Genomic DNA, 12682 nt, shown 5'->3' on the forward strand with positions numbered 1-12682 from the left:
GCGAGCAGTGAAGGCGTATGGTATCCAGGAGGAACAGCAGCGACAAATTCGCGCGTGGGCAGAGCCTTCAGTGGCCGGTGATGATGGTGGAGAAATAGGTCAGCACAAGACCTATCCGCACTTAGACTTAAAGCTCAAAGACCTTCAATGGCAATGTGTGGCGTTTTGAAACAGGAGGGTACAACAGTGAGACCTGCATCCTAGAAAGGTCACTCTGGACACACAGTAGAACACAGGATAGAACGAGGAGCATTCAGATTCAGAGAACCAATGAGGAGACCAGGCAATAATTCATGTGAGAGATTATAAGGACCTGAACTGAAGCGGTATAATTAGAGAAGGACAAATTCCAGAAACAAGGCAGGTGGCTGATGGGATGAAAGCAGTGACAAAAAGAGAAGGAACAAAAAGCTGTATCTGAGGGAAAGACTTGCTTTCACTGAGATGGAGAATATGTGAAGAGCACACAGTTCAGTTTTGAACAAGAGTCTGAGCTACCAGACTCTTTACACCAGAGTGAAGATGTTCTACAGCCATTTGGCAAAATACAGGGGCTAGAGCACAAGAGATGGGGGCTGGGTGGGAGAGGCCAGTTTGAGGGTATCTGTGGGTGACAGGCGTAGGCGGGGTGCAAATAAGACAGTAACTACCATCTACTGAGTGCTTACTACCTGCCAGGACAGTGCTAAGCACTTCACCATATCCTTTCATAGGTATATAACAAAATATAATGCATATTTTAATTTATATATATGCAATATATTTTTAATATTATTTAAACCCCTCTAATGTGTGTGCGCACAAACACACACACACACACACACACACACACACACACACACACTGATCTTGTGAGGATCTACTATTCCCATTTTATAGACGTGAAAACTAAGTTTTAAGAGCAAAAATATGCCCAGGGTTACAGGGCTGGTTAAGAGGTAGGAAAGGGATTTGAATTCAGCGTTGAGCCCCAAATCCTGGGATCTTACAACACCCCAAAAAGTAAGGTGAACTAAAAAAGTAATTTGGCAGAAAAGGAAGTTGGGAGAGAGGTCACTGAAGGAAAAGAAGAAAATGAAAATGTCCTGCCAATTCTTTTTTAAAGATTGTATTTACTTATTTGAAGAGAAATCACAAGTAGGCAGAGAGGCAAGCAGAGAGAGAGAGTGGGGGAAGCAGCCTCCCCACTGAGCAGAGACCCCGATGCGGGCTCCATCCCAGGACCCTGAGATCATGACCTGAGCTGAAGGCAGAGGCTTTAACCCACTGAGCCACCCAGGAGCCCCTTGACTGCCAATTCTTGTCAGCTATTGAATGAGGCGGTTTTTATGCATTATCTCCTTTAATTCTCATACCCAATCATTAAATCTGTATTATTAGCCACATTTCTTATGGAAAAACTTGCTGAAGACAACAGTATTGATAAATGGTAAAAAAAAAAAAGGGGGGGGGGATTTGAAACCACTCCATCTTAGTCTAAATATAATGAGATCAGCAAAAACTAAAATTATTGGGGCACCTGGCCAGCTCAGTCAGGAGAGCATGAAACTCTTGATCTCAGGGATGTGAGCTTAAGCCCCACATTGGGCACAGAGATTCCTTAAAAAGTAAATAAATAAATAATTTAAAAATAATTAGAATAGGCGATCGGATGGATAGAAAAAGAATCAGGAGAAAGTTTGGGAATCCGAGGATGACAGAATTTTAAGACGAGTGGTCGGTAAAGTCAAACACTGTCAAAAAGTCAGGCTAAGCACTGGGAAGCCCATTTCATTTAATAATTAACATGTTTTGGTGACCTTTTTGAGAACAGATACTGTAGAGTGATGGGTTAAAAGTCAGAAGGCAGCTAACCCAGAAGACACCAGGAAGCAGGTAAACAGAGGCAGTGAGAGGAGAATGGATATTAGCTGGAGGGGAGGTGAAACAGGGAGCCAGGGTTTTCTAGGAAGAGAGGACATCTGGAGGCCAAGATGAGGGGTAGGTGAGAGAAACAGACACAAGGGGAGGGTGTGAATGATGTGGCAAGTTTCAGAGGAGAAGACAAGGGCCACTTCCTCCTCTGCTCATGAGGAGGCAGAAGGCACTTTTTTTTTTTTTTTTTTTAAGATTTGATTTATTTATTTGACGGAGAGATGGCGAGAGAGGGAGCACAAGCAGGCAAAGCGGGAGAGGGAAAAGCAGGCTTCCTGCTGAGCAGGGAGCCCAACCAGGCGCCACTGAAGGTCCTTTTGTGGAGAAGTTTGGAGGTGGGGAAAAGGTGCAAGTTGAACTAAGGTCAGCTGCTCCTCGGTGAGTCACATACAGAAACTACACCAGGTGGAACTGTCATACAAAGAAAACTTTATTTGTAGCAGACAAGGACATCCCAGAGAGCAATTTCCAAAGCTGCAACTCCGTGAGCAAGGGAGGATGTGTTCTTTTTACTTAGGGTTAGGATGAGTATTCAGAAAGAGGAGCCCGGGGCGCCTGGGTGGCTCAGTCGTTAAGGGTCTGCCTTGCACTCAGGTCATGATCCCGGGTCCTCAGGTGGAGCCCTGCATCAGGCTCCCTGCGCAATGGGAAACCTACTTCTCCCTCTCCCACTCCCCCTGCTTGTGTTCCCTCTCTCCCTGTCAAATAAATAAAAATCTTAAAAAAAAAAAAAAAAAAAAGAAAAGAAAAGAAAGAAAGAGGAGCCCTGCTATGGTATGTGGGGGTGGGGCTTAAGTTCGTGTGGGGGGGGTGGGGCATAAGTTCACACATGCACCTTAAGGTGATGTGCCTAGACGTGTGTTGTGCTCTTCCCTGGGCAGAGATTTTAGCGCTATAATGAGGTGAAGGTGACTGTCAGTGGTTCCATGGGTCACTCCATGGTCCATCTGTGCAGGCAGGAGTCAGGGGTTAAACTCAAACTGGTCTGGGCAGTCTGGGCAGTTATTGCTCCAGGGGTAGAGTTTCGGTTTATACCCACCGGGTCTTGTCTGAGTTAAGAGATACACTGGAAAGAAGAGCTCGGGGGGGAGGGGGCTGATCACAAGCTTTGTGATCACAGATCACAAAGATCAGTGAGTATAAGCAAAACAGTAAAGGTCAGGTCCTGGGATCTAGTTGCTAACCAGGGCAGTGGCAAGGAGCCCACTCCAATCGCCCCTCTTCACTACTGAAGTCGTCCGGCTTGCCCGTTGACAACGAGAGGGACAGACAGAATGATGGAGGGCTTTGGGAAAGGACACTGCGGGAAGCGGGAAGCACAGGTAATGCTAATAAATAGGCCCTGGCGACACCAAGGACTCAGCCAAGGCTGTAAACCATATTTTTTCACTGAATCCACGAGCGAGGTTGCAGGTCTCCTCTGGAACTGCGGGGCAGGGAAGCAGGGAAGGGCTCATGCAGGACCGGCAGCGGTCAGAGGGGGCCAGGGATCCCAGGGCGCAGGAGGCGGGGAAGGCGGTGAGAGTGTATTTGAAGTGACTGACGGTGGAATCTGCACCCGCACAAGAAGTCAAAGGAGCGCTGATAAACTGAGAGCACAGAGAAGACACAGGAGGGGAGAGCCTGAAGAGGCTGAAATAAGTTTGATGGAATGGAGGAGTGAGGACATGGGGGTTTTGAGCAGAGAGCAGAGTCTCAGAGTTCAGGATGTCAAGGGCTGGATGACTCTGTGGCATAAGTTCCAGAATGTGGCCTTGCTGTAGTGGCACAGGGGGGACAGTCACCACAGAGAGGATGGGAGGCTAGACCACCTTCTTTACGGATCCTGCAGTCAGTCTGGGAGAGCTGTAAGTTTTCAAATGGTGAGGACAGGGGTGCCTGGATGGCTCAGTCATTAAATGTCTGCCTTTGGCTCAGGTCATGATCTCAAGGTCCTGGGACTGAGCCACGCATCAGGCTCCCTGCTCAGCAGGAGCCCTGCACTCCCCCTGCTTGTGTTCCCACTCTCATTATGTCTCTCTGTCAAATAAATAAAATCTTTAAAATAAAGTAAAATAAAACAAAAAATAAAATGCTGAGGACAGTTCCTATTCTTCCCAGATTCATGTCATTTAAAAAACCGATAAACAGGAGTGCCTGGGTGGCTCAGTGGGTTAAAGCCTCTGCCTTTGGCTCAGGTCATGATCTCAGGGTTCTGGGATCAAACTCTCTGCTCAGCAGGGAGCCTGCTTCCCCCCCCCCCCCATCTCTCTGCCTGCCTCTCTGCCTACCTGTGATCTCTGTCTGTCAAATAAATAAATAAAATCTTAAAAAAAAAAAAACGATAAACACACAATCGTTGATATCATGGATGAAATCACTGATAAAATATTTTTGATTGAAGAAGGGCCTTTGTCATGTTGCTGCTCTGTCTGCAGGAGACAGAGACTCCTGAATGGCATCTCACTAGGGACCAGAGACTCAGGACAGAGTGGGGCTACTCTCATTTGCAGGTTGGGGTGCCCTGGCTTTAGGACCCCACCCACCCAAGAAGTCTGATCTTGGGAGCCCAGCACTAAACCAGACCCCCTCTTTGACCTGAAGGCACCTGTACCTCACACCCAAGGGAATGGCCAGACCCTGTTGCTGCTGTAAATGTCTACTACTGGCTCAGAAGAAATGGATTTAAAGTACAAAGCAGACATTCACGGGGACCAGCCACACCACCACTTCCCCCACGAAGATGTTTATCTTTAAAGAGGCCTGTAGTGCAAGCCGAGGCCCTCAGTAGCTCTGCTGCTTGGTTTTAAAATTTACTAGAGCTACTTCAGCAGCAGATGAAAGACCATATGCTTTTGCAAGAGGCTGTTACTCTCTCGAGGTTGGACTAGTAGTTTTATTTTTCTCTCTCTTCCTCCTCCTCCTCCCTTACTCTCTGGGGGCTGTAGTAGTTTTCTTCTTCTTCTTCTTCTCCTCCTCCTCCTCCTTCTTTTTTTGGCCCCAGTGTCTTTCTCAAATTGTAACTCTTGTGAAAGGCAGATCTATAAATTGGAGACAAGCTTTCCTGGTCAGGGCCAGCGTGGGATTTAGAGCCTAGCTCACCCACCTTCTTTTTCCCTATCCCCAAACCCTGACCCCAGCGACATGAAATAACTTCTTAAGGGCTCCTTGCAGCAGGTGGGGAAAAAACCCCATCGAACTGTTTACTTCTAGCAGTCAATTATTCAGTGAAGACAAGAAGCAATAGGTTTGGCAAAATGAAAATATCTGGATTAGGATATACTTCTTGAATACGCCCCTAGCGCTCTTGTTCCGTTTCCAACAACAGCTGGAGAATCACAGCAGGACAACAGGTTCAAGTCAGGGCCACGGGGTTAGGTACAGCTGAGAGTTCTTGGGGTAGCGTCTGCACACACAGTGTGGGCCCTAGCACTCGGCTGCTATGATATCATAGCATCAACCAGATCACTGGCCCGATGGAGTTGATTGTTCAAGTCCAGCCAGTCTCTGGAATTTTGGATCTGGCCTTCAGGAAGAGAATCCATCTGTTTCTTCCCACCCATCTTTGTTTGACAAAGTTTTAAGATATAAAACCTAGATGATGCCATAGGCCATGTTGCCCACCTGTGAGAGAAAAGCCACACGGAGTGAGAGGGAATATAGCCACCCCAGAAAGTACCAGTGATGAGTGGCAAAGAGCAGAGGGAGGGAGGCTACAAGCGTGCAGCTCCCAATTCTCACGGAGACTCTGCTCCATTCTTGCCTTTCATATGGTTTAATTTTTCAGCCTTTCCTTGGATTCCACGAGTCAGTACATTCCACTTTCTACTTCTGCTTGCTCAGGCTGGGTTCGTGGCCCTGCACTTGCCACGGAACTAGCAAGACAATCAAACACACAGCATCAGTGACAGCACAGAACTGATCTTGATCCAGAATTAACATCTCTAACTTGTTCTGGGGAAGCTAGAGAGATCCCTGTGTCATCCAGCAGTCTAGAGAGACGGGGCTTTTGTGACCATCCTTTGAGTCAGGCATGGGAGGGGGGGAAGGGAAGAAAAGTGGATACGGCCACAGGGAAAGCTGGCTAAGCAGGGTTTTGGCTTGAAGAGAGCGCATGGCTGTAGAGCTGTGCAAATGGTGGTAACACCAAGGAGTAGCTGGGTGGGGAGCCCTCATCAACTCCGCAATCTCCATCAGCCTCTTCCAAGCCACTCCCAATAACCCCACAAAAGAAGTTAAAACTCTTCCAAGCATTGACAATTCCATCCACTGTCTTTACTGCAGCAGGAAGCTTGACCCTGAAACCTCTCTTGCGCCAAAGGTAACTTTCTTTCTGTTTCTCTTTGGAACCTGCCCTTCCTTCCAAACAAGTTTGCAAACCTGGCCTCTCCTCCCTATCTCCTCTAAGCCTCAAGGTCAAAGAGACTTCCTGCCAGGGACTTGCTCCCTTAGAGTCAGAGTCACAAAGGGCATTTACTGGGCTTCATCAGGCAAGTCTGTGATCTCCTGTTCCTAGGGCAGAAAGCATCCCAAACTGAGCCCTGCGGTTCCCTGCTGGCCGGCAGGAAAGACAAACAAGAAAAGCAGTGGGGGCTTGGGGGGTGTGCTGGAGTTCAGGAGGAGACCTGACTGGCTCTGGAAGGAAATCAGCTTCCCAGTGAAACCAAATTCCTGTGCGGGCCGAGACCCTCCAGCAGCAGAAGATGAGGGGGTGGGGAGACGCTGCTGAGAACCTGAGGGGAAAGCAGGAGGTTTGGAAAGCTTGTTATTACTGGCCTGAATTCTGCCAGTAAGAGAATGTAATATGGTCTAGCCTTTCTATTAACTCTTTCAGGCCTTTGCTGAGCCAGGAAAGGCGACTTATTCATTGAACCTGGTGGCTAATTAGGTAAAAATCCCCTCGTGGGGGGATGACAAAGGTAAAAACATTACATTTCTTATTCCTGTAGGAGCAGTGTTCTTCAAACTAGTGTTGAGCCCAGTGGTCAAAGGATGATATACCACAAAGTGAAAAGCTGAAGACTTTCTGAAAGATATCATCTTCTAGCCTTATTTTAAAATTACCACTAGAGGGGCGCCTGGATAGCTCAGTGGGTTAAGCATCTGCCTTCGGCTCAGGTCATGATCTCAGGGTCCTGGGATCGAGTCCTGCCTCAGGCTCCGGGAGCCTGTTTCCCTGCCCCCCTCTATGCCTGCCTCTCTGCCTACTTGTGATCTCTCTCTGTCAAATAAATAAATAAAATCGTTAAAAATAAATAAATTAATTAAATTCCTACTAGTTACACATTCCACAAACACTCTGTTCCTTCAGGAGTACCTTATTAGGTAAGTGCTCAATAAATGCATGAGAATGAACAACTGAGCCTTCACTACAGATGAGTGTCCCCTATGCTAGAACAGAGCATGGAGCCCACTCTTAAGGCCTTTGGGATTGGTTCCCTATCCCTTTACCATACCTGTGCATTGAAGGTCACGTTCATGACTACTTCAGTGGGATTTGGTTTGGGGATAAGACATAAGGAAATATATTTAGTCAAGTGTCGTTTGGAGACTTTGCTTCCTGCACCCTACACGAGGCCAGTCATGGCCAATGAAGCATTTCCAGTGCTTCCCAGTTTCTCTGAAGTACCTGGGGGTGTGGCACCTGGCCAACAGTGCCCCATCACTGCTCCACATGCCTGGCCAGCCCATCACTCACCATGAGGAACATAAAGCTGCCTGAGAGCTTGCTGCCAGGGAGCATCTGTTTAGCTGGCATTGACTCCTGTGGGAACAAAGCCAATGGGCCTGGGTGAGGAGAGGAGGAATCAGTCAGGATAAAAAAAAAAAAAAAAAGGTTAGGGAGTATAGTGCTTTGTTACATTAAAGAATTAACAGGACTTTTAATTTCTACAGCAAAGCACAGAGGAATTCATTGTGGAAACGTCTGAAAGCCTCTGGTTGGCCCCATGTTGCAAATCCTACTTCACGGAAGGCACGGGGCCCTGAGGAGTGATGTCTGCTGCAGCTGCTCCAACCTGCCAATCCTCTTCGTCACTCATTCTACGTCCCACTCATGTCACCAGACAAAGGCTCTTCCTGTCTTTCTCAGGGACTGCCAGGCAGATGAATCTCCATGTGGGGTCTAACTTTCTACTGTTCTCCTTGGAGGGAAACGGTAGGGAAAGGCCTCCAGGTTAGATGTTTCAAAAAAATTAAGGCTCAGACAACTCCCTTCCTGTTGACCAACCTTTTAATAAATCATTCCCATAACTTTCAGTCCCTCGGGTCATTTATACCACAGCCAAGCTCTGGTTCACTCTGTCTGACAAACAAAATTTCTGTATCGTCACAATTTCCCCAAGTTCGATACTCTGAACACTTACTTTAAGTTCACTGACCTGTGAGCTTCACTAGGGAACAGACTCTATGTTATTTGACTTCTATTTCCAGAGCCTGGCCTGGTGTCTGGTAAACAGAGTAATTCAGTAAATGCCTGTAGAATGAGAGCTCCCATGCATGTTTACCACACTGGCAGGAAAAAGTCTGGCCTCAGTGAGCAGACAGGTTGGGAAATATTTGGTACTTTTCAGGATATCATTAAGCAGAAGATAGTCCTGTGATCTCCCATGAACACTACCTCTTTATGGTTTTCAAGTTTTTTTTTTTTTTTTCAGTATACCTACAAATCCCTCCCTATAAATTCCTTGGAAGCAGGAACCAGGCGTGTTTCAATTATTTTATCCATCCCCTCACTCAATAAATGAACTAAATAACTGAATGAATGAATGTTTATTGGCCAAACCATATTAGAGTCTTGTGGCTATCAAAACCTTTCAACACATTCACCAAAGTCTTTTTTAAAGAACGTCAGCCCCAGAAAAACACTTATAGAAATTTATGTTGGCACATCAACCAAAGACAACGTTCATAGGACAACATCAATATCAAGTAGCAGAGAAAACAAATAAATAGCTCTGAGGCGCAGGCAGAATGAGGAAAATGTGAACTGTAAATAGCCTGGCCAGGCTCAGAGCACAGGAGACAGGGGATGGCAGCCAGGGTAGGCTACAGAATGTGGTGGTAGCCAACATTTGTGGGTAACTCACAATGCAGATCAACCATGTCAATGAAAGGAACTGCATTGACAACACTGGTATACATCGATTCTGTGGGTGATTTGTCAGGTGTGCTCAAGTCAAGGCTTTAGCCAGGGAATGCGGTAGAAGAAAATCATCATGCATACTGGCAAATGGCCTGAGAACAGGGCCAACAATGGGTAGAGGGAAGCCTTGATTCAGAGGGTAGGGTTTCTCTCTGCTGCAGGGTTCCCTTATAATTAACCAATTAGAGCCATAGCTTCATTTCCTGAGGCAGTTTTCTCTGCCACACAGAATGAGGTCACAGCCCTAACCACACAGATCTATAAAGCATCTGGGAGATGAAGAATGGCTTCAGATATGCTTGGATCATTCCCCAGAGATGATTGGACACATGTGTGGTATTCTTAGCCTCAGAGCTTCTCAGAGGAATCAAAGTGTATTCTGACACCAGCTTTTAAGTCCCTATTTACATCCTTACCACATGACTCTAACAAAGAGATAGAATATTACTAGATCTATCAAGCAGCCCCAGAAGCTGGAATAAATCAATCAGGGCTCCATCAACTCTGAAATAACAAATCATAGCAGTATTCATAAGCACTAGATATGATACTCTAAGTGAAAAGAATTATTTAATATAATTTATTTTGTATGTGAAAGAATTATTTCAACTCCAGGGGCCATTGGGATTTAACATATTACTTTTAGTAGTAATGAGATGATGTCGGTTTCTCAGAGAAATCAGAAGAACCTATTGGTTATGAGATTTCCAATCTACACATAGAAGGGATGGATTGTACATAAGCCTAGAAGGGGGTGGAGGGAAGCATACAGGATGGGCAGGAAAATCAAACATCAGAGAGGGACAAGGGGCATTACTGCATTATTCTAGATGAGTTCATTATAAAGTTGTATGCGTTGTTTTGATGAAGAGACTTTGTTACTGCTACAAACAGAAAATTCTCCCACTATCTTTTCCCCTTATGTCTTACCTAGAACGGGAGATCAGGGGATATTTATGGAAGCACTAAAGCATGAAAAAGATAGCCAAGCCTTTTGGCTCTTTGGTTGAAAGGTCTGGAAGTGCAAAAGGAGCAGAAGGCAAAGGCTAGGGTTGGCTGGGCTTGATTTCCTCCGCTTAATAAGACAGTGGGACCTGACACACAGGAGCTGAGTTAAAAAGCAGGGAGGCCACAGAAGGACCTAAGAAGCTTCTGCCACAATTGGCGGATAAGTCAGACGGTATGAAGCTTGAGACCAGGGGAGGCCACGAGTTGAGAGAAGAGGAAGCAGGAATACTGGTAGCACTCAAAGAGGTGGCTTTGCCTCCACGGTGTTTCATCTCTCATTTACAGCTCTTCTGCAACAATCCCCTTACATGTGTTCAGGGAGGGCTGACGCAAAATGACTAGCCCTGCAGTGCGGGCAGGATACAAGCCCCGCCCTTCAGTGAAGGTTGTGACACCCCTCAGCCAAAGGAAAATTCCGACTCTTGATTAAGTGGGAACTGCATTTCTGCAGTTTTCCTGTGTCAGGAACCAGGCTGGGCAGAGGGGCCAGGGCTGGGAAGGTCCTGAGACAGGTCGGCTGCTGAGCTTCTTAATTAGAAACAGGAATTGAGGAAAAAGCATACAATGCAGGGGGAAAGAAAATTTTACACACACATTCATGAGAAGGGTTACCTCTGGGACACAGGCCAGGTCTGGAGGGGTGGCCAAAGGCACGCAGTCTAGCTTGTAATAGTCATATTAAGAGAATGCATTTCTGCATTGTTTAACAAAAAACTGATCTTCAAAAAGTCTTATATTTAACAACGGAACAGAGGGAGAGGTGGAAAGAAAAAGAGAAAGGAAGAAAAGATGAAAGACACAACCAATAGCCTAGGTCTCCTTGTAAAGGTCTTCCTGGATGCTGGAATCAGGCCACCCAGAGGGGTGGGGCTTGGAAGCAATGGAAGGCACATGGAGCAAATCACAAGGTTGGGGGGTAGGGTCCTAAACCAGAATTTCCTGGATCACAGGGAGAAGGGAATGGAAGACACAACGGAATTCTGAGAGAAAACAGTGAAAAGAAAAAAGACCCCCAGGGAGTCCAAGCCCATACCGCCTGTCAGATTTAGGGTCCAGTTCCGCACTCTCACACAGAAAGGAGCAAATGCTGACTCCCAGGAAGGGCCGGGGAACTCAAGCAACCTCGCTCCTCTTAGGTCTTGTCTACCAACCATGCCCTTGGTTGTGAAGAAATCTACTGCCCGGAAAATGGCAGAAGAGAGCACTACATGTGGACCACCTACTCACCCTGCCCTGTCTCAAACTTTCCACCAATGCAGTTCCACCCCACCCCTAACTTGGCCCACCCAGTTGGCTCCTGAAATAGAATGGGCCTTCCCGCCAAACATGCAGGGGCTTCCCTGGGGATTTCCTCAGGGACAATCCCGGGGAAGGGTGGAGACCACCTCTTCTGGAAGGAGATGACCTCTGAGTCTGTGGTCCTATCTCCTGGGCTCAGGTAAGCCCCCAGGAAGGGCATCGCTCAGCTTAGCCGCAGGCGGGCGGCCCTTCAGCTTTCTCCCGGTTAGCCATCTCGTCTGCACGGTACCACCCTGGCCCCTTAGGGCTCTGTGGACGAAGTGATCTGGGGTCCCCCGAGGATGGGGGCGGAGAACCCCTTCCAGAGATTAGACGGGAGGCGCTGGGGGAGGGGAGCTGGGAGTGGGAGGAGCAGACAGTTACCTCATTGAAGCCCTCCTGCAGGACGTCCAGTAAGTTCCCCCGGGTCAGGCAGGCTAGCATTGTTCCTGTGGGGGGCTCCCCGGGCGGGGTCTCCAGGCCAGGCAGCGGCCGCCGCCTCCTCCCTCCGCACACAAAGACTCTCCGCTCAGCTCATTGGGATCTCTCCGGAGTCCCGGAGGCCACTTACTGGAAACCTAGACCCGAGCCAAACTAGCGCCTTCCACTGGGCATGCTCGCACCCGGCCTCCGCCGGAGGGCCCCGGCGCTGTTGCGGTTCCTATAGAAACAGCTGGGCGCGCAAAGGGTGGAGGGGCGCTTGCTGGCAGCCCCCGGCCAGGCGTGCGTAAGGGGGAGCACGGCGGGCGCGCGCGGGCGGGCTGGTGTGTGCGCGCAGCACACACATACACACACACACACACACTCGCACACACTCTCTCTTTCCCTCTCTCTCTCTCTGTGCAACACACATACACCAGGCGGGGGGTGGGCGTGTGTGCCTACACTGCAGACACATACACACCTGGACCCCGGCGGGCGTGCGGGTCTGTGCGCGCGCGCTGCAAACATCCACACACGTGAGCGCACACACATACACTCCTTGACACACCGGCGGGTGTGCCGGCGTGTGCCTGCGCTTGCAATCACACACGAGTTCACAAACCAGGCCTGCAGGCAGGCGTGCTAGTGTGAGCGCACACTACACACACACACACACACACACACACACACACACACACACACACGTTCTGCGGATTTAAGGCCAAACGCTCCACCACAAAATGGGTGGGAATGGGACTGAATCAGGATTTTTTTTTCCCCCAGAGTAGCTGAAAACAGAGGTCTGGACAGTGAAATTGAACTAAAGCGGGGGTGGGGGGGGGGGGGGGGGGGGGGAAGGGGGAAATTAGGGGGGGGTGGGGGGGGGGGTGGAGGGAGGATAGAGGGAACTTTAGTTATTAATGGTATTAGAACACA

General features: G+C 48.3%; 1 protein-coding gene and 1 long non-coding RNA gene across 12 annotated transcripts in view; one reads left to right on the forward strand and one right to left on the reverse strand.

The window, feature by feature from the left end:
• DIXDC1 (DIX domain containing 1) overlaps window positions 1-12682 on the reverse strand; it is a 70894-nt gene that overhangs the window by 48634 nt on the left and 9578 nt on the right. Inside the window, exons 1-2 of one of the 11 annotated variants that reach the window (XM_059417113.1) lie at window positions 11708-12283; window positions 7592-7657 (exon numbers count right to left, since the gene is read on the reverse strand). The exons of 3 other annotated variants lie outside the window; for them this stretch is intronic. In XM_059417113.1, coding sequence (XP_059273096.1) covers window positions 7592-7657; window positions 11708-11767 — 126 coding nt within the window. In that variant the 5' untranslated portion in view covers window positions 11768-12283. Of the gene's footprint in view, window positions 1-7591; window positions 7658-11707; window positions 12364-12682 lie in introns of those variants that run through there. 7 more of the 11 variants (XM_059417096.1, XM_059417121.1, XM_059417190.1 and 4 more) reach the window with 7 other exon arrangements.
• LOC132028432 (uncharacterized) overlaps window positions 11356-12682 on the forward strand; it is a 10730-nt gene continuing 9403 nt past the window's right edge. The window contains exon 1 of the long non-coding RNA XR_009407441.1: window positions 11356-11483. This is a non-coding gene — a long non-coding RNA (uncharacterized LOC132028432). The remainder of the gene's footprint in view (window positions 11484-12682) is intronic.

Source organism: Mustela nigripes, chromosome 1 (genome assembly GCF_022355385.1).
Source record: "Mustela nigripes isolate SB6536 chromosome 1, MUSNIG.SB6536, whole genome shotgun sequence".
Classification (NCBI taxonomy): Eukaryota; Metazoa; Chordata; class Mammalia; order Carnivora; family Mustelidae; genus Mustela; species Mustela nigripes.